Source organism: Carassius gibelio, chromosome B18, assembly GCF_023724105.1.
Source record: "Carassius gibelio isolate Cgi1373 ecotype wild population from Czech Republic chromosome B18, carGib1.2-hapl.c, whole genome shotgun sequence".
Taxonomy (NCBI): domain Eukaryota; kingdom Metazoa; phylum Chordata; class Actinopteri; order Cypriniformes; family Cyprinidae; genus Carassius; species Carassius gibelio.
Genome location: NC_068413.1, coordinates 17,524,529 through 17,545,983, shown reverse-complemented (window position 1 = coordinate 17,545,983; position 21,455 = coordinate 17,524,529). Strand labels below are relative to the sequence as shown.

At 38.8% G+C, this 21,455-nt stretch overlaps 2 protein-coding genes across 2 annotated transcripts in view; both read left to right on the top strand.

Annotated features, from left to right (window-relative positions):
• The first annotated feature begins 2,997 nt into the window (after positions 1-2,997).
• Positions 2,998-11,561, top strand: LOC127977911 (dual specificity protein phosphatase 8-like). Its single transcript, XM_052583135.1, has 5 exons — positions 2,998-3,604; positions 8,316-8,482; positions 9,014-9,173; positions 9,418-9,541; positions 9,657-11,561. Exons 1-5 carry the CDS (start codon positions 3,538-3,540, stop codon positions 10,726-10,728), a joined length of 1,590 nt encoding a protein of 529 aa, XP_052439095.1. The 5' UTR covers positions 2,998-3,537; the 3' UTR covers positions 10,729-11,561.
• Positions 11,562-17,477: 5,916 nt separating this feature from the next.
• LOC127977918 (MOB kinase activator 2) overlaps positions 17,478-21,455 on the top strand; it is a 36,985-nt gene continuing 33,007 nt past the window's right edge. The window contains exon 1 of the mRNA XM_052583149.1: positions 17,478-17,924. Coding sequence (XP_052439109.1) covers positions 17,908-17,924 — 17 coding nt within the window. The 5' untranslated portion in view covers positions 17,478-17,907. The remainder of the gene's footprint in view (positions 17,925-21,455) is intronic.

Below are 21,455 nucleotides of genomic sequence, written 5' to 3'. Positions count from 1 at the left end.
TTTTTTTTTCTCTCTTCTTTTTATATATAGAATTGTTAGTATATTATGTAGTGAAAGATTACATCATAATAGTTGAAAAAAAAATCAGTGAAATTGTGCATCATAACATTATAATGTGTGTGTGTGTGTGTGTGTGTGTGTGTGTGTGTGTGTGCATATTATTATTATTATTATTATTATTATTATTATTATTATTATTATTATTATTATTATTATCTGCTGTCCTATGTTATGTCTGACAGCTGATTATTTTAGTTTAAATATATGGAAAATTAAACCCTAGAAACCCAAATTACTTGTTTTAAAATCAAATTAGGCATCAAAGCATTGTACTTTATACAGTTTAGTTCACATTCAACAGTGATATTTCTGATGTTATAGATTTATTTATTGAGAGATAAACAGCTGCCCATGAAGCAACGCTGACAGCATTAGATCTCTTTTTTTTTTTACATTTATTACTGCTTATGTGTTCTGTTTGACAATATGAACAAATGCATAGAAAGACAGCATGTCCTGTGCAGTATTCAGTATTCAGTATGCAGTGAGCTAGTTCTCCATTCTGAACACAGCCAGAGACTCCAGGAGAGCAGCTCTCAGGGAGACTGTGTCATGTTAGTCTACTGCCATCTAGTGCTTCTCACAGCTACTACATTTTGCAAAAAAAAAAAGAAAAAAGAAAAAAAATCACGTGACAGTTTTTTATTTATTTATTTATTTATTATTGTCCTCTGTTGCTGGGCAGCACATATTGCTTGTGTGTGTGTGTGTGTGTGTGTGTGTGAGAGAGAGAGAGAGAGACAGAGAGAGAGAGAGAGAGAGAATTAGCACCAAGTGCTCCCACAATTCTGCAATTTTCTCATTCTTAGATCAGTTTATAATTGTATGCAAAAGCATGTGTGTGTGAGTGTGTGTGTGTGTGTGTGTGTGTGTAAGATCTCTGTCAGTCACTCAGCAGTCAGTGTTGCTGTTCCTTCGTTAAAGATGTAGTATATTCCCTTCACCTCCACGTACAGAAATAGCAACGTTACTCGCACACCTATTTACAGCACTGCAGTCACACACACAAACACACACACACACACACACACACACAACTATGGACACACAGAAACGTGCAGGGCGGTCAGCGAAAAGCCCCTCAATTAAAACTGGTACATGAACCCGCCGGCTCCTAATTTGATTTCTCCAGTTCCTCTGATCTGTGCAACCCTGAAACATGTCCCTGCTCCACCGCAGCCAGCCGACAGAGAGACGCCAGAACCACGTCTCAGTAAACAACAAACAAACAACACTTAAAGGGACAGTCCAGCCACAACACATCGTTCTGTCATCATTTATTCACCTTTGTGTCGATCCAAACCTATAGGAGGAACGAAAAAGAAGATATTTTGAAGAATTTTGGTAACCAAGCAACTTTGGATAACATTGACTTTTACTGTATAATAATAATAATAATATCTTCTTTTGACATCAAATAAAGATGAGTAAATGATGAAAGAATTCTAGTTTTGGCATGAACTATCGCTTGTTAAGGCTCAGTCACATTAAGCCACTATTCAGGGAATTTTCACAACAGTTTTAAGTTGTTCACCAAACTCAGCACACCGAGCAACAGAAGTCTAGTTTGAAAGTGACTTCATACATCACTATATCATCAACAATTAACAATGAGCTTTTTTTGTGTGCTACATTTAGCTAATGGGATTGCACCTTTATGCTGCAGTTTAACGAAGGTATTATCACTTGTAGTTAATTTCTCACTCGCACAAAAACTGATTCAGTGTTCCTCAAAAGGAACAAAAACACTCAAATGCTCAGAATATGATGCAAACCTGCAATAATTCAATATTAAAGGACACAAACATTTTCTGTAGCAATGTCTTTGCTGCTGATCTTCAACAATCCAATTCAACTACACAAATACATTTACATTTCCTTTAGGCTGAGATGTATTTATTTCACTTTTGGTGTAAAATGGCTTTTGCAAACCGACAAGCAAGCCAAGCCCAGATGAGAAAAAGTAACACATAAGTAACGTAATGCATTACTTTCCATATCAAGTACTAACACAATGAGTTAGTTTTAAGAAAGTAATACAATATAATGCATTGTTTTTAAAAGAAACTTTCTAAACACTGCTCATATATACAGTATATAAATGGACACTTAATGGCTTCTCACTATTTTATCATGATGTTTTAATATTTTTGCTTGTTTTTTTTTTTTGTTTTGTTTTGTTTTTTGTTCTGTGAAACTTTGCCAAGATTTTATTTGCATCAATATTCTGCAAAGTTTGTAGCACTTTAGGTATTTTTACATATGCATCTGTTGTAGAGAAATAGACAAATAATGGATTCATCCATACTGACATCATGAGGAAGTAGATTGATTGGCATTTAACCTTTTTTATGCTGCAGTTTAACCAGGTTTTTAACACTTTCAGTATGTTGCCATGCATCTGTCACAGATTCTATCTCTTCCATCATGATGACAGCATGGATGATCAATGGCCATTATATGACAAAAAACTTTATTTGACCAAAAAAAAAAAAAAAAAAAAAAACACCATTTAACTTTTAGCACTTTATGGGTTTTCACATATGCATCTGTCATAGAGAAAATGCAGCACAAAAAGCAGTCATAATTAGCACAGCTATAGCTATTTGTAGTAATAGCCAACAATACATTGAATGGGTCAATATTATATATTTTTCTTTTATGTAAAGATCATGTTCCGTTAAGATTTTTTTTTTTTTTTTATGTCCTACCATAAATATATCAAAGCTTTATTTTTTATTAATAATATGCATTGCTAAGGTCTTCATTAGGATAACATTCAATGCGATTTTCTCAATATTTCGTTTTTTTTTTTTTTTTTTTTTTTGACCCTTATGACTGGTTTTTTGGTCACATATATTGGATTGGCTCCATCTATCTCATCATGATATGATTTCACATGATTAACGGCTAATGATTGATGGATGACGTCATCCGTGATTGACGCCGATTGATTCCAGGACAAACTGTTCTTCTGTTGAAGCGCAATCAGTCAACACGGACTTCCCAGTGACAGGACACAGATCATGCACGTGATGATGAGCTACATAAGAAACGGCGATGACTGTATAGTAAGCAGAAGGGTCACTCGAAAGCAACTGGGGCTCGTTTGTTGATTGCAAACACACAGACTGCGCGCACCGAGACGCTCTTCCCCATCGGTGGCCGCATAGTTGTGTGATGAGTCAGGAATGTGGTTGCATGCCTTACACATGAGCTATTACTGAACACAGGCCCCAGTAGAGCACAGCCAGTGCGCTCGCTCATTCACAGACGGGAGGGAGCGCGGGCGCGCGAGAGGGAGGAGGCTCAACAATAGAGAGCAGGAGCGCGCAGAGCCAGAGTCAGAAGCGAAGAGACGCGCCAGATGAAACATCTCCTCCTGTGATCCGTGTCCAGCGCTCGTCTGAGCTCCGAGGGGACTGTGGAGGTCTTCTGCGCGTTGACCTGGTGATCCCTCCTCCGCTGTGGACAGACATGCACGAGAGCGAGATGAGGCTGAAGATGCGCGTGAGGCGCATCAAGGAAGGGCGAGATCTGAGAGGTGAGCTGGACACTGAGCGTGCGCGTGGGGGATTTAGATACACGGATGGATTTTGCATGCACTTGCGTGATTTATTTCCATTTCATTTTTTTATTTTTTATTATTTGTATACCTTGCCACTCTGTTAGGGGAAGTGTATCAGGCTGGGTGCATCATTGCTTTACAGTATGTATGCATATATGCAAGTGTATGTCTCTTTCACTCTGTGTTATTGCATCTCTCTGACCTGCTTCTTATGTTTGGACATTGATGACAAGTTGCTTCGGGGGGGTGCAGTCGATTTTTAGTTACCTGATATCGTGAGTTTCAATCTTTGACTTAATTTGAATAAACAAAAGATCGAATGCATTGTTTATTATGAGCAAAGTGAAAGTGAAGGCAAACAAGATTATCATTTAAATTATATATATATATATATATATATATATATATATATATATATATATATATATATATATAATTAAAAGTTTAGTTTAATTTGATATACTTAAAATCAAATAAGTATTATACTTAAATGGAATATTATTTAAAATAAACATCAACAATAAAAACGTATTTTTTTAAGTACGTTATAAAACGGGTTTGTTTGTTTACTGTATAAGAGGAAATAGAAACTGTCTTCAATGTTTTATGAATAGTATTTGAGTTTTCAATATTGATAAATATTGATAAATATTTCAAATGAAACCTTTGGGTCTTACATGTCTGATATTTAAGGACCTCTTCCCAAATGATGAGGTAATGCCATCTGTTTCAGTGCAGCATCTTCTCTCACATATCTGATTTAGGGACATTGCAGGACAAAAGTTCAGGTGGAGATTTGCAACACTGTTTTTATGCAGATTTTAACTGCCTTCGATGTATGGTGCGCTGACATCAACAGCAGAACATCAGTATTATGAGATCTGAAATATGACATTGTGTCATTCCATCAATCTGAATGTGCCTGAACTTGCTGGAGTATCATGTCCTCTTTGACAAATATAGCAGTCTTGTTGTAAGCTCCAGCTAAGCAAAGTCCTAAATACTACAGATCTGTCTTTAGTCCTCACACACTCACATAATACACATTGTTCATTTATGATTTCATTTCAAAAAGCGCAGATGCAACTCTGCTTTTGTTTCTATAAAAAAATACAATCTGCACAAAACAAAATGCATTTATCCAAAGCAACTTACGAAAGGGAGAAAAAAAGCCAGGTTTATTAGACAACTATATTAGGATCACGCCAGTATAAACTCTCAGTGGGGATTGTTATACTCCAGCCTGTAAGTGTAACTCCTGCGCACCATGTGGAGCGCTCAGGATATTTTTGGGGACTGATATCATTGAGATCTCTGTGCTCACCAGAGAGGGGATCTACGCTGCTTTTTTCCTAACTCTTAATTCAGAAGCTGTATTATTTCAAACCAGATGTTCAGGAAAACCAAATCACATTGTTGTGGATCTTGCCACTAAGTTACTAAGTCACTTGAAGCTCACTGCTGTTCTTTTTCAGTGTTTGTCTTGTTTTTAGTACAAAAAACTAAGCATTATTAAATCAAAATTCATTTAATGGAGATGCACGGTGACTTAAGAAGTCCTGTTTTCTTAGAAACGGATCAAAATGAAGCGAGTTTATGCTTAAAACAAGAACAAATATCTGCCAAAAGAGACATTTTTTCGTATATTTGGTCTTGTTTTAACTGTTCATTTGTTCCTGAACTGACTTAATTTTGATCCGTTTCTCAGTAAACAAGACTTCTACAGTCGTTTTGCTTCTCAAGTAAATGTAACATTTAAAATATAAAAAAATCACACTGGAAAATGACACAAATATTGGTAAATGTATATACTGCATTATTCATATATGCAAAACCAAGATTATTAAACTTAAAAAAATATATATGTTATTTTATTTTTGTCTATAATTCTATATTGGTTATAATTTATGAATGTATGTGTGTATTTATTTCTGTATTTTATTATTAATTTTTTGCAGTTTAAATGTGACTGCATGTATTGCACTAACACCCAAATCAGATTTTTCAATGCATGCACTTTCTGAAAGTTTTGCAATTCATGCAAAACACGATGGTTGCTTGGAACACAGAATGTGTGTTAAACCTACACTAAAATCAATAATGAAGTCATTTTTATCTCTGCGAGCCACATGTCATGCATCCCTCAGAGCGGATTGGCTCCAGCTGTCTGTCCGCAGTAGGACACGCTGACATCATGCCTGTGGAATGTCAGCCAACCAGGTCTGCACTAATTCAGTCAATGCAACGTCTGCTCGCCTCCTATTTCTCTGTCATGCTTTTCTTCTTCTGCACGGCCCGGAGACTGATTTCACTTTGGCTTGTGATGTCATAAAACAGGCTACTCAGTCGTGGGATGTTAAAACCTCGTGTCAGAGCATGTCCGAGCACCGGGTGCAAGTCAAAACCTCTGGGGTGCATATGTGAGCAGAGACGGCCCGTTGGCCACCCGTGTGCTGAGCGATGATGTCATCCTGCTTGGCGGCGGCTTTTAATAGCTGGAAACAGACAGCCCTTGAGCTGGGCCTTAAAGGGCCAGGCGCTGCTTTAAAACAAAGCATGCAGCTGATTTGAATATTTAGCTCGCGTTTTTATGAAGTCAAAACTGACGGAGTGAGTGGCTTGAAACAGCTTCCTGGTAGTTTGGTGAACTCTTGGCATGAAGTCAGTGGCCTGGGGTTACACCGGTGTGAATCGAGTAACACTGACACTTCTTTCCGTGACAAGAGTGGGCAATGATGTCATTTGTGACTCACTCAAAGAGGTATTTTAAACAGGTTTGTTTGGTTTGACTCACATTACGTATCGAATGGCCTTGCCGAGTGATGTCATGTGATCATCACACTGAAAGGTCAGAACTCTTTCTCTGCTGTGAACTGGGTTAGTAAATGTTGAATCGGATGAAGGATGAATAATTGCTTTCTCCAGTCACATGCATTACTTCATGCAGATGAGCTCATCTGCTTTTACTGCCTGTTTACAAATGTTTTGCTTCTTCTGTAGCTATTTTGTTTCTCAATCTCTCCCTGTTTCGTAACAGTTTCCAGCTTGCATGTTCCTGTAACACTAATTCAGAGTGATGATGTCATTGCCCCGTCTGAGGTGTCATGTCTCAGATGTTTAGATGAGCGAGGACTGATTCCAAATCAGCAGTTCCTTTCTTCTTCATTAGGGATCCAAGAATAGTTGCAGATTGAATTAAGCCACTGGCCAAATCTGGAACAATGCATTGCATAGAAAATGTTAAAATAGTGTGCATGGTCCAAACATACAAAGTAATACATAAATAATACTGAGGCCAGTAAATGGGTGGGTAAGTGTTAAGAAGGTCACATTTTTAATTGTTTTTATACTTTTATGCAAACAATTTTAATCACGTATATTATATGAGTTTTATAGATGTGTATAACTTTGTGTCAGTGTGCTTTGGAATTATATTTATTGTGTAGAATATATTTAAAAGTGTTATACAAAAATTTAATTTAAATGATTTATGACATTGTATCATTTTTTATTTTTATTTTAGCGCACTGGTATTTAACATCCAAAACTCCATAATATTGCTTGTTGGGGGTCATTAGCAATAAAACGCTTACATTTCTCTACTAGACTCAGACTAAAGTCCCATTTGCACCAAGAACACAACTATATCAGTATCCACAGCAATGCACAATGACGTTCTTTGTATTATAAGCTTAAGCAGCAGTTTTGTCATCTGCTGCTTTGAGTGCTTGAGCTCTTTAAATCAGGATGGTTTCTGATTGGTTGTCAGTGTTTTTATTGTGCATAAAATCTTTCTGAAAGTAGCTTTAACAATATCATTCCTCTGTGCCATGATCGTTATACAGCAGACTCACTATCCTTTAAAACTATGTCTTATGTATATCATTATATTCGTGGTCCTCGGTGTAAAGGGGCCTTTAGAAGCTGGAATCATTGACCATGAAAGTGTGTGAGACCGTGGGTCGGGTGAGCGCTCTGGTTGGGTGTCAGTGTTCCCGCTGTGTGATGCTGGTCACAGGGAGAGAAGATGAGATCATGCAGGAAGCAGGAGACCGGAGAACCAGACACATGCAGACCATTGCTTTTCTCATTTCCTTTTTAAAGAGGAGCTTAGCCACTCTTGCAATCCAGCAGTAGTGTCGACCGATGCGCCAGCTCATGCTATAGTGTTGGTTTGGAAATGTAATAGGTTTACCCTGCTTGTGATGTACAACTAGTTAATTTTTTTATTTTAAAGTTATCTGATTACATTTGATTACTTTTATAATGTAATGAGTTGCTCCCCAACACTGCAAACTGGCTTGCTTGGGTGAAAAAGACCAAACATGGGTTCAGAGAGTGTAAAAACAATACCACAAAAGATTTCTTCATCCTGGCGGAGGCTCATCCACTGTACACTAAGTGTACTGGATAATATTCTGGTGCAAGAATTGAAACGACAGGATGTTTCTGCTGTGGCGGAAGGGCTTCTTGGCCCCTGTGGAGTTAGTGTTTGGGGTTCATGTGTAATTCAGTCGGTTAGGATGTTTGGAAACCCCCTTCATTGTTACAATTATTCCATTCTTACTGTGAGTAATTGAGTTTGTAGGAACAATGTGCGTACACACGATATTTTATGGTCTCTGCGTGAATCATATCCGAACATATTCATCCTAAAACAGTTCTCTTCTGCTCTGTATGCTTTCAGGTGGCTTTGCAGCTTTCTCTTCCTGTTTTCCTGAGCTGTGTGAGAGTAAACCAGCCACTCTTCCTCCTCTCAGCCTGTCTCAACCCTGTTTACCCGTGGCCAACATCTGCCTCACCCGCATCCTGCCCCACCTGTACTTGGGCTCCCAGAGAGACGTCCTCAACAAGGTTGGTGGACCTCAAGAATTAAAATAAAATATAAAAAAATAAGTTGTATAATTATTGCATACAGACCCCTTGAATATCGTCACATCAAATAAATTCTTTCAGTTTCTAGCACTCAATAATTCCCGAGGTGAAGACATAACATATTCATGAGGCATGATCAGATAACCAGAAATAGTTTTCTTTTACCTGGAGGGTGTTTGTGCATAGCTTGGAACAACTGAATTGTAGTGTATCTCATCACTTACTTAGATAACAGGCAGCTGAATGCATTCCGGGGAAATACTTTCGTTGATGTTGGGTTGACTTAAATGTTAGAGACTCACCATCAAAGCATTTTTTTATTACTTTTTTTTTGACAGATTATCTCTCTACATATTTCTCATTTACAATAGCTTTAGCATGCGTCACAGACTAACTGATACAACCGGAATCTGATCAAGGAAAATTTTGACCCCCCCAAATCCCAGTTCTATCTTCTTTGGGAGTGGTCTGTTTGTACGAATTTCTTCAAAAACTTCCATCTTTTCACAGGAACTGATGACTCAGAATGGAATCACGTATGTTCTCAATGCCAGCAACACCTGCCCCAAACCTGACTTCATCAGCGACAACCACTTCATGCGCATTCCCATCAACGACAGCTACTGCGAGAAGCTGCTTCCTTGGCTGGAAAAAACCAACGAGTTCATAGGTAAGAACATCAGACTCTGTGGTTTGCTGAATGGACAGTGGACTATTCTAGAAGCAAGCTTGTAAGACGGTAGAAATCTGTGAGTTTAGGAGCTTGGTTAACCTGAGCCATCTGTGCACCAGCTTTTGAGGGAGGTATGAGTGATGTCAGCGTTCGAGGTGGGCGAGTGAGATGACCTCATGCTTGGTGTGCAGTTTAACAGTGGAACTGCTTTTGACTGGTTTGCTATTCTCTCTGTCCACAGACAAAGCCAAGGTGGCAAACTGCAGAGTCATCGTCCACTGCTTGGCTGGCATATCCCGCTCAGCAACCATTGCCATTGCTTACATCATGAAAACTATGTGCCTGTCTTCAGATGATGCCTACAGGTAACTGCAGCTCTTTGGATGTTCAGATGCTCTATGGACTGACAGACCAAGCCTAGACCAAGTTCTATGAATTTTGGCATCCAATTGAATTTGTTCATGTCTAACATTCTTGTAGGTTTGTGAAGGACCGTCGGCCATCAATATCTCCAAACTTCAATTTCTTGGGTCAGCTGCTGGAGTTCGAGAGAGGCTTGCAGATGAAGGGTCTACCCTGTGACCCTATGAGGTTAGCAGGGAAGCCGAGTAAAGAGGTAGCAGAGGTCCGAAAGATGGAGAGCGATCGCTGCGACCAGCGGACTCCACAAGCTTCAGAGATCACCCTAAAGCCTCCATCACCTACCTCGCTGCAGAAAGACCTAAGCTCCCTTCACCTGTCCACCGACCAAATCCTTCAAACCAAACGGCTCAAGTGCTCCTTCTCCCTTGACATCAAGTCTGTCTACTCGTCGAACCAAAACCAGCAGTCTTCTCCCAACTCCTCATCGGATTTGGAAAATATGCCCAAACTCTGCAGGCTTGACAGTCTAAAGAATAGCAACGGGGTATGCAAGTACCCTTCAACGATGAACCACCCTAGCCCTACGGAGTCACAGTGTACTGATATGACTAGCAAGTCCAGGATGAGCCAGCGAAGTGAGAGGTGGGAAAATGGTGGCTTGGAGAGGTTAACTCTTTCCCTCCAACTGAAGCAGGGCAACTGTGGGCCAAGACCCCAGGATCCCATTTGCAAGACCAACTTTGAGGTGCCTTCTATCCTCAGCTTGCCGCTGGGTACATCTGCTTCTTGGACCATGCATAGAGGCTCGAATGAAGCCACCACCCCAATCACACCCACGGGTGACTGCCCTTGGTTCTTGGGCACTAATTTGACACCATCTGGAACGGGGAGCTCCGTGCACTTTGGCAGCGGTCCTGCCGGCACGGCTTACAGTTGCAGTGGCCAAGCTGGCAACTCCAAACCCAGGGACAAAACGCCAGAGCCGCTGGACTTTCAAAGACACCGTTGGCTCGAGGACGGGAAAGCAGTAGTGTGCAGTGTATCACAAGTGGACACGAAGTACAAGCGCCGCAGCTGCCAGATGGAGTTCGAAGAGATTATTAACACAACTCAAAGCGGCGAGGAATTTGGGAAGCTGGGCAAGCAGTCCAGTTTCTCTGGCAGCATGGAGGTCGTCGAGGTATCCTGACAAAGATGACAATCTAACTCCAGGAAAAGCTGTTTATTTATTACAGAGTTCTGTTGTTAAAGAGCTTTGCATCTAAGAGAGACCCTTTTCAAACTAGGGTTGAAACGGTGTAGCTTATGTGTACAAGGATACACTAAAGATGCGAAATGCCAATTTCTCTGGTATGCTGCTGGACTACAAGAGATTTTAAGGAGCTTGTAGACTTTGACATGCACTCACACCAAAGACCTCACAGAGTGACCTTTTTCTTGCATGTCATCTCAAAATGAAGGAGCACGATGGAGGATATCCATCTAGCATGACCACATCAAGACACTAGACATGAAGGAATGAATCAGATGAGTGTGTTTATGCTGGTTTTGATGCAAATTAGGGCAGTCACACTTAACAGTGGCTTCCGAGGAGGGACTGTATGTATGCCCAACTCTGAGAAGATGTAATTCCTGTGTGATGTTTATTATTCTGTCATTGCCCATTGTTCTATTTAGCTATGAATTGAGTAAATAAGGACAGTTTCATTCAGTAATTTCACTATTCATTGTTATGTGTGATAAAAGAGTGGAAATATGAAGTGTATGTTCGAGCTGAGGTTCTCTCAGATCTACTACTGTGCACTGAGCATGCTCAGAACGGCTGGCTACCTACAGACAGACAAGCTGCATCCAGCAGCACTATGTATTAAGCTGTAAATCTAGACAGATTTACAGTACATGTGTATGTAAAATAAATGTACTTCAACTTAAATGGTCTATTTAAAGTTTCATGCATTTTCGCTTTAATTTATTGTATGGGATTCATTCTGGCAATGAGCAATAATATATTATTTGAAAACATTTTGGTCTTTGTCTGAGTCTCTGGTGCAAATACAACACAGACACACATTTATAGTGGCTGTTAACTAAAATACACCTACACACACTTGTGTGTTTTCTCTGTATGGAGACAAACTGTAGTCTTCTATTGATTTTAAGAGAAAGTGTCACAAAGTGATTTCCATAAAAAAAAAAAAAAAAAAAAAAAAAAAAAAACAGATTAGACAAATACATTGTTTTAGAGGCAAATAAAGTGTTGTTGTTATTATTATTGTTATTAACATTATTCTAATATTGTAAAAGTTTAGCTTGTTAGAGATTAAATGTACGTTTTATAGGTTTTATACTTAGATATATTTAAAAGGTGCTATAGCAATAAGCATGAATTTCTTGCTTACCTTTAAAAAGATAAAATATAATTTGAGGACATCCGTGTATCAAAAATTTGAGGTTTTCTCAGGTTTAAAATGTTGTCCTGAAGACAAATTAGAGAGAGAGAGAGACTTAAACTTTATGATCTCTTTATTTATCAACAGTATTCGACAAAACATCAAAACCTAATCAGAAACCAGCAGTTAAAAAAGAGGGTAAGATTAGAAAAAAAAATAAAACAAAAACAAAAGAATTTTAAAAATATGCACACCTCTTAAGAAAAAGTTTAAAAAATAAAAACACCCATCACTTTAAACATTCGTTTGTAAAACAGAGAGAGAGAGAGAGAGAGCTAACAGGAAACATTATCAGAACGTTCTGATAAGGTTCTCTTAAAGTTATGAAGAAAACTTTGTCCAGTAGCATTAATAGAATACATTCAGCATTATTTGGTCTTTAATGTGCTCCAAAATGTTTAGACGTTAAAAAAAAAGAAAAAAAAAAGTTGGTACTTGCTTCAGAATGTTCAGAGAACATTTAAATGTAACTTTTGCAAAAAAAAAAAAAAAAAAAAAGAATTGACAAAAAATGTTTATAATGTTTTCAAATAAAAATGGACACACACACACACACACACACACACATTCAGTTCACAACACGTTATATGAGAATATGATGCATACAAAATAAAAAATAAAAATAAAAAATATATATAATAAAAGTAAAAAAAAAATTAATAATTATAAAAACATACCATTTATTGAACTGCATCTACAGTAATGATTGACATCAAACTGAAAAAAAAAAAAGACTGTGAAGGGCCAATTAAACTGAGACAAGAATACCCTACAATGGGTTACAGAGCTGAGGATCAATTCCAAATATTAAGGTTGCAATCAACATCTAAATCTAATTGTGTGTCAGTGATGTTCATTAGTAAGTGTTAGAGACTGATGTGGTGGGTGTTGCTTGGAGGAGACAGATTTGTGATGCTCTGTTATAGACTTTCCATTGAGCCACTTGACAGGCCAAGATTTGTGCTCTGTATTCTATATGGTCAGGATCTAATGTAGGCAGTGTTTCTGTAGGAGTCCATGTAAGTGTGTGTGTGTTTAATCAATGAAAAGACTTTCACATCAGTTACAGAAAATACATTTCAGACAGCTCAGCACTAATGAACTAATGATCTGCACCTTACTGAAGCCACACACACACACACACACACACACACACACACACAATAGACGCTTAAATTTACAACTGTATCTGACTGATTGAGTGCTTTAAAATCTATGAGCACTAATTGTCTTTTGCATGCCAGATTCCTTGTTTGAGTGCAATTAGGAGAAGGACATAATGATGGGCGTATGAGAAACATAACTCACCCAAGAAGAGCATCTTCCTCTGGCTTTATTTGGCAAAGACACACTGACCAATGCACAGATGGAGAAAACACTGAGCAACCTTAGAAGAGTGTTTGCTTTTATAAATGTTCTTGTTGTGTCTGTATATATATATATATATATATATATATATGTGTGTGTGTGTGTGTGTGTGTGTGTGTGTGTGTGTGTGTTTGTGTGTGTGCATATAAATGTGTGTGTGTACTTTAAATGTTAAAGGAATAGATAGTTATGTTTCTTCATCAGATTTGGAGAAATGTAGCATTGCATCAGTGTCTCATCAACGGATGCTCTGCAGTCAATGGGTGCCGTCAGAATGAGAGTCTGATAAAAACGTCACAATAATCCACAGCACTCCAGTCCATCAGTTAATATCTGGAGAATACCAAAAAAAATAAAAAAATAAAAAAATAAAAACACACATTCAGGAGTTAGGATTCGATTCAAACTAAAATACACATCCATAATCCATATTTTTTTCCGGTGAAAACGTGGTCTGTTCTGAATCAGGAGAGAAATACGCACACAGGGTTTTGGTGTATTTTGATGTGACAGACAACAGGAGATTATTACCATGGATTATGGACTCTTGTTTTGACAAGAGGCAATGGTTTGAAGTTAAAAAATATCTTAAATTATGGATGTGAGAAATGGATGTGAAAAAAAAAAAAAAAGTTTATTTATTTTTTTCAAAGTGTGATGTCAGTCAATATATATAGAGAGAGTAGATACATAAATAACTGAGTAGAATCACTCCTTTGTGCTAGCTACTCCTCAACACAACATATTTCCAATTCACATTACATTCAAATTTCTGCAAATTAAGAAGGGGTTCTGAGATACTGCCCCCTAGTGGAGTGGATCCAGTGTGTGACTCATTTACTCCATCAGCAAATCATGTCAGGGATTTCCTGTACAACAAATAGAGATATATTGATCACATCATGTGATCTCAACACGGCGTCTCTCACCAGGAGACCTGCTTTTTTTTTTTTTTTTGTATGAGTGAAATGTTGTTAATGAGAGAACAGCAGCTGATTTCACCTTGAACGAGCAAATGGACAATGTGTTGGCAGGCCAGAGCGTGAGAGAGCGTGTGAACAACCGATGAAGAGAACATTTGATTACATCCAGACGGGACACTGTAACGTGATCCAACCCCTCTGAATGGAAACTGGTGAAGAACCATGATGTCATCAGGACATTTTCCCCTTTCCATGATCTAGAGCAAGTGACTAACGCTGCTTTAAAAATAAATAGCACTTCTCTTCTCATCCACTTCTCTCTCGCTCCTCCTCTGGACTTACATAAGCAGAACACAGTGAACTACTTTCTTTCAGCAAATACAGGCCGAGTTGTTCATGATAGATGAATACATACTTCATTCCAAGCAAATTGGTTTAAATGTCAGAATAAATAGAGATTAAACAGCTGATGGCTGATATTTTGGGAGATCTGAAATGGTCCGTGAAGCTCTGAAGGATGTGAACATGATTTGTCTCAGTTCAGGGTTATCATCGTTAACTAAAACTGAAACCACAACTGTTTTCTTCTTATCTTGAGGTAAAATAAAATAAACTTTAACTGAAAAAACTTTTCTTTTATTTAAAAATATATATTTTCTTCATATTATGTTCATATTAAGCACTTAAATAACTAAATATACCAAAACCAAAAACTTAACCTACACTGACATACTTTAATTTACATAAAATAAAAATAATAAAAATGTCAAAAGAGACAGCGACATTACTAAAACTTTAACTAAAATTTGATTATAATATAAATTAAAGTTTAAAGTATACATCAGTTGTAAAAATTATTCTTAATTTATATTGGTTTTATTTTTTTTCAGCTTTATTATATTTCATTCAGTATTAAGTACACTGTATTAAAATTAAATAAACTAAAATAAGAAACTAAAACTACATCCATCTTTCCATCGTAATACCAGAGACATGCATAAAGAAAGTAAATATTATCATGTAGCCTAACAATCCGGTTTTGCTCCCACTTTCACATCCTGACTGGGTCTCATCAGCGCTTGAACACTTTCTAAAGAGCATCTGATTTTTCAGTTACAGTGAAGAGTGACCGTGGTTTGTTCGGTTCATAATACATGAGCAGGGAATGCAATGCTCTCTCAAGTCTCCTGTAATGGCCCTCTGCACAACAAGCAGGCTTTATCAAGAAGTGATAGTGTTGCAGCTTCCGCAGTGGAGAGCAATGGTCAGCATGCGGTCAGACATCAGATATCAGCTTTGACTGGACCGTTCTCTACCTGCTTACTCAAAAAAAAAAAAAAAAAAAACAAGTACACCGGAAACGCCAATGCAATGTACTGTAGAAACAGAAAATATTTATAAGGCCAAACATTACTGTTGCCCTAATCTCATCAGAGATGGCTCTCTTTCCTGCTCTTATTTGCTCTCGTCCTCTTCTTCCTCTTTCTCTTCCCCTTCCTCCTCCTGGTATTTGTCCTTGTTGTCCCCTGCCTCTTCTTCTTCTTCCTCCTCCTCCTCCTCTCTGTTTATTGTTAGCATCCATTGTTCAAAACAGGTAATCTGACCTTTGACCTATTTATAGGCCTATCTATACTAATGTAAAGCAGTGATTGGTTAGTGATCAGTTAAGCAATAAGTGTTTGCACATGTGTGTCTGTGTGACCTGATGAATAAGTGTAGCATTTTGATTGGTTGTGTTTGGAGAAGGAAAGCAAGTCACTTCCTGATAGATCTTTGTGTTTTACTGTAGGTAGAGAATAGTGTGTAGTGTTTGGAAAAAAGTGTTTTATGCAATTGAAAACTGAGTCAAAGGCTGAGAAATAGCTTATGGTTTTGAAGATTTGACATGTAGTTTTGCACTTTGAGTGAGAGGGTTGGTGTGTGTGTGTGTGTGTGTGTGTGTGAGAGAGAGAGTGTGTGAGTGTGTGTGTGAGAGTGAGAGAGAGTGTGTGTGTGTGTGTGTGTGAGAGTGAGAGTGTGTGTGTGTGTGCGTGTGTGTGTGTGTGTGTGTGTGTGTGTGTCTGAGCCCAGGCGTCTCCTGGAGTGACCTTGTCTGCCCTGCAGGTGTTGTGTGTTATATTCAGCCCTGCAGCGAGATCACTTCTGTTCTGTCCTCAGTCACTCAGTGTCACCGATCCTGAAGGACCACTGCGATGGAGAAATATAACAGAGTCCTAACAAAATGGATTAGTCCATGTCTGTAGAGAAGCTCTGATTCGGCTATATTCTAATCATCTAAATTTCGAAAACACACAAACACACACACGTGTATATATATATATATATTATATATATATATATATATATATATATATATATATATATATATATATATATATATATATATATATATATATATATATATATATATTAATGACCCAGTATTCATAAAGTGCATCAAAACTTTAGTTTTAAGTCTATATTCTGTATTCTCCAGTATTGTGTTGAATCACAACCAGCAGTGAGTCAGCTGAACACACTTTAACTAGAAGAAAGCAGAAGACAAACACTCAAGTGAACACTGGAAGAGCAGAGCACCAGTTTGTTTTGATGATAGATGACGCCCTCTGGTGGATTGATCAAATATTGAACAGGAAACAGCATTACTGACGTCACTGTGACACAAGAATCCCCCCCCCCCCCCCTACACACACCTTTTTTTACATGAAGTACATATTCAAGAAAGCGCTGAAACACTTCACGTTGCTCAGCTTGTTACATTTCGAATTCTGTAATTTAAAAAAATTAATTCAGCTTCTTAAATTAAGTATTATAGTATAGTATTATAGTAACACTGTGTCATTATTTTTGTTATTAATTTGCATCAGAGTCTTTTTCAAAGCTTCCATTTCTAGTATAATAATTTACGGTTTGGTCTTTATATACTCACACTGGATTCAGGCTAACACTTTTACTAAGTGCAGATAACATATTTTAGAGACAGCATGCAATTAACTTTTCTCTACACAAATAAAAAGGCACTAACATCAGACGAGTGCGCTGGCAGTCTTTTTTTTTTTTTTTTTTTTTTTTTTTTTTTTTTTTGAGTGCGCTGGCAGTCTTGAGCGTCTCGCGCAGCACGCACTACGTCACGTCTGTGTGTAGTCTTCCGCTTTGAAGGAAAACTACATATCCCAGCATGCCTCGGTGAGCCGACCACATCCCGGGAGAGAGGGGGTCGGCGTCGAACCTGTGTTTACTTCCGGATTTCCTGTATATGGCAGAGCTTGCAAACAGCCGCTCCACTTGCCCTACGAGCTCCGCGAGAGCCCCGTGGCCCGATCCGACCCGAGACCGTGTCCGGTGGAGCGCGATGCTTCGGTGACCGGAGAGCCGCCACACAGCGGGCAGATTACCGTCAGCGCAGCTTCACACGGAGAGGCTCCTTCTGCCACCCTTCGCCAAACGTCAAAGTCAATGCGGTCCTCGCTCTCAGCGCCGGAGCTCATCCGCCTCTCACGCGCCGAACATTAACGCGCTTCCGTTCGCCGAACACGAGAACCGGAGATTAAACACAACCGAGAGCCGAGCCACACTCCCAGTTACCGGGATACAGCGACGGGGACAGGATCTGTCTCTTTCATCATCATGGACTGGTTCATGGGGTGAGTGTTTCCAGATCGTCACATTTGTTGTGCAGATTGTCGCCAAAAATGATTTGATCTTCTAACTTATATAAATATACTGACGTTACATCCGTAGTCTGTGCTGCTTTTACATGCGATCTATGGAGCATTTACAGTAACTGTGACGCAATACTGTCACCGGTGCACGCGCATTCAAACTGATCGCGTGCCACCACCATCATCATCATCATCATCATCATCATTAATCTAGGTCTAGGCTATGATTTAGGAAGTCCGTGTAACATTGTATCATTTAAACCTCGCATCCGTTATAAAGTATCCTTCAGTTGTTAGTATTACAATATTGTCTAGAATTATTTTCAGTTCCACTTAGAAGTGTTCAGTAGATACTAACATTCACATTTTTTTTTTTATTGATTGAATGATTTATATATTTTTTTAGCAGGTAACATTTCTACAGTTTTACTAGTACTTGTGTGTCCCAGTTGGTTGTAGTATCTATCCCTTGTGCTTTTAACAATTATTATTTTGCTAGTTGGAATTCCGTTTGATTTTATATTAGGTGGCTTTAACTTCTATGCATTAATATTTACATTAATATTTTTAACGGTCCATTTATGGTGTAAATGCATTTTATTTTATTCTATTATTTTATTATAACATAAACATGCATGCAAATATGCCTCTGTTCAATCCTTTAACCCATCGTTAAACCTATCCGTTCCTTGAAAGTTGCTAAAGCTTACTCTGGCTTATCATAGCCATACACTGCTCTCCCTGTTCCTGACATTAAACCTGATTGGTCTCTGACTTGAAGTCAAGTTGTTGGCAGAAAACGGCATGGTCTGTGTGAGCTACTAATACAAGCGGTCGAGCTCAGTCACAGCGCTGACGTCTGCTTCCTGGAGAGATGCGACTCTACACGCCTTTAGAACATGTTCAGACTGTATAGAGTTCACAGAAACACTGACGCAATGATGCCAACTACTGATCGCATGCCTTCTTCTGCTTCATATCTTCATCCTCATCGTGATTAGCTTAGAAACCGCATCCGAGGTAGCTGAATAAGAACACACCTATAGGACGAGACTGTTGTATTAATGGATCCTAGCCTTCACCTGAGAGAGAGAGAGACATCTGTGGAGCTGTCACATGGCCAAAGCTTTCTGTGCGGACCTTACAACAACAAAAAAGAGAGCGCTTGCTGTTAATTTGTGCATTTCTTGCATTGCTTTGAGTCTTATAACTGCAAGGAATTCGAGTATTCAAATTATGCGACGTTCTAAATGAAGGCGGTGGGATGTCGCATCGGTTCTTGATTTGGCTTTGTGGTTTCTGTAAAAGAGATGCTGTGAAAGTGGAGCTCCTCGTCTTGGTTTTGTGAAGACCCTGCGCATTACAGACCGGGGTGGCTCGAATCAAAACTCTTGTATTAGGGGAATAACTAAAATTTGAATTAGTTTAAAATGTTACTCGCCTTCAGGCCATCCAAGTTGTGCATGAGTTTGTTTCAGGTTTGTAGAAACGTAGCATTGCATCAGTGTCTCATCAATGGATGCTCTGCAGTGAATGGGTGCCGTCAGAATGAGAGTCTGATAAAAACATCACAATAATCCACAGCACTCCAGTCCATCAGTGAACATCTGGAGAAGACAAAACCTGAAACACATCCAGCATTAAGATGATTTTAACTCAAACACATAGAGTCTATAATCCATAATAACACTTCCTCCAGTGAAAAAGTGTTCTGGTCTGAATCAGGAGAGAAATCTGCACAGATCCAGCAGCGTTTAAACAGATCTGAACTAATATGTGGCTGGATTTTGGATAGATGTTTTTATAGATAATGGACTCGTATTTTAGCTGGAAGCAATAGTTTGAAGTAAAAAAAAACTCTCATTCTGACGGCACCCATTCACTGCAGAGCATCCATTGATGAGACACTGATGCAGTGCACCATTTCTACAAACCTGATGAAGAAACAAACTCATCTACATCTTGGAGGGCAAGTACATGCTCTGCAAATGTTCATTTTTGGGTGAACTTCTCCTTTAAAACTATCAGGAATCGACTACAGCGTACTTTGAGAGGTTTCTGCGCATTGCTCTGATGTGTTCGCCGGTCTCTGGCAGGCGATAACGATAGGCCGAGGTGATGGGACTATTATATTTCAAAATCTTCTCAAGTGCTGCCTGTCTCGTGGTGCGGAGCACATTGTATTAGAAAGTGCAGTTCTTTCCGGCGTATCTGGTATGCAACCTGGCGACAGCTTTACATTCCTGCGTCAACCCACATCGTCATTTAAAGCGTGACCGATAATGTCTGTTACATGTCTCGTGGCATTTTGTTCACTGTCTGTCCCCAGACGCTGATGAGAGATACTTCCAAAACTGAATACCTTCAAGAGGGTGTTTCCCTCCTCAGTTCAGTGTTTACGAGACCGTGAAGTGTTTCTGATCCTCTTTATATAGACTCGTTTTACAGCAAATAGCTCAAATTAAAGACTGACATTTACGTCCACTTCCAGCATTCAGCATGAAGATTTATAATATTACTGATCTATAAACTGTTCTTTCTCAACGCTGCAGAACCCGGTGCCTTTCTAAAACCTCACAAATAGCATTATGGCACCAGCTTTCCCAGCTGTAATGCAGAAATAACTCCAAAGTTCATGTTTCCTGGGTCAGCATGTGCCCCGATATGTCGTCTGCTAATTGCTGTAGTTTGAGGTGGAGCACAATTAGCTGTTTCAGAGCTGCTGGCACAGGCTATCGACTGCCGATCGGTTGTTTGGCGTCTCTGATTCGGGTGTGACTCTGTCGAGCACAGGTTTGGGCAGTTCACGCTCCTCGGGAAGAATGTGTGTAGGATGAAGCTCAGATGTAAAGTAATCTTGATGCATGACAGAGACCCGCGTCATTGACCCCATGTTCTGAATGAAGATGGTGTTTATAAAGATTCAAATAAAATAAAATAACCTGAGCCAGCTCTTTTGAGGTCTGTCTGTGATTCTCAGATGATTTGGATTCAGGAAAAATAGTCAGGTGTGCAAAAGTGTCCTTAAAATCAAATCAACTACTTATCATTAGGGTCTTTTTTTTTTTTTTTTTTTTTTGTGAAATGTCAAAATTCTCATTTCCAATTTGGATAGCACTGCAAAAATTACTAGCCAGGCTAATTTGAAGTTCGGACATTATTAAAGACAACAAGTAGACAACAGTTGTATTGCGAGGAATAGCACAAATAATATTTGCACATATTATTTGGGTAATCAAATATGAAATACCACCGCTTAATCTTAACTTATTAAATAATAATCCTCATTAAAGTATCAAGTGCTCTCTGCGAGGTTCAAATCAAACCTATTTTTTGGTTCGTGACTCACTAGTTGACAACCGCTTGTTTGTTACATGAGACACAAATCGGGGGCTCGTCCGGGATGCAAAACCGAAATGTGACTTAGACCTCCAAACCACAGCACGCTAAAGTTATTTGCATACTGTCAAACGTCAACCCTGAGAGCGACGGTCTTACATGTGGTTTCTAGAA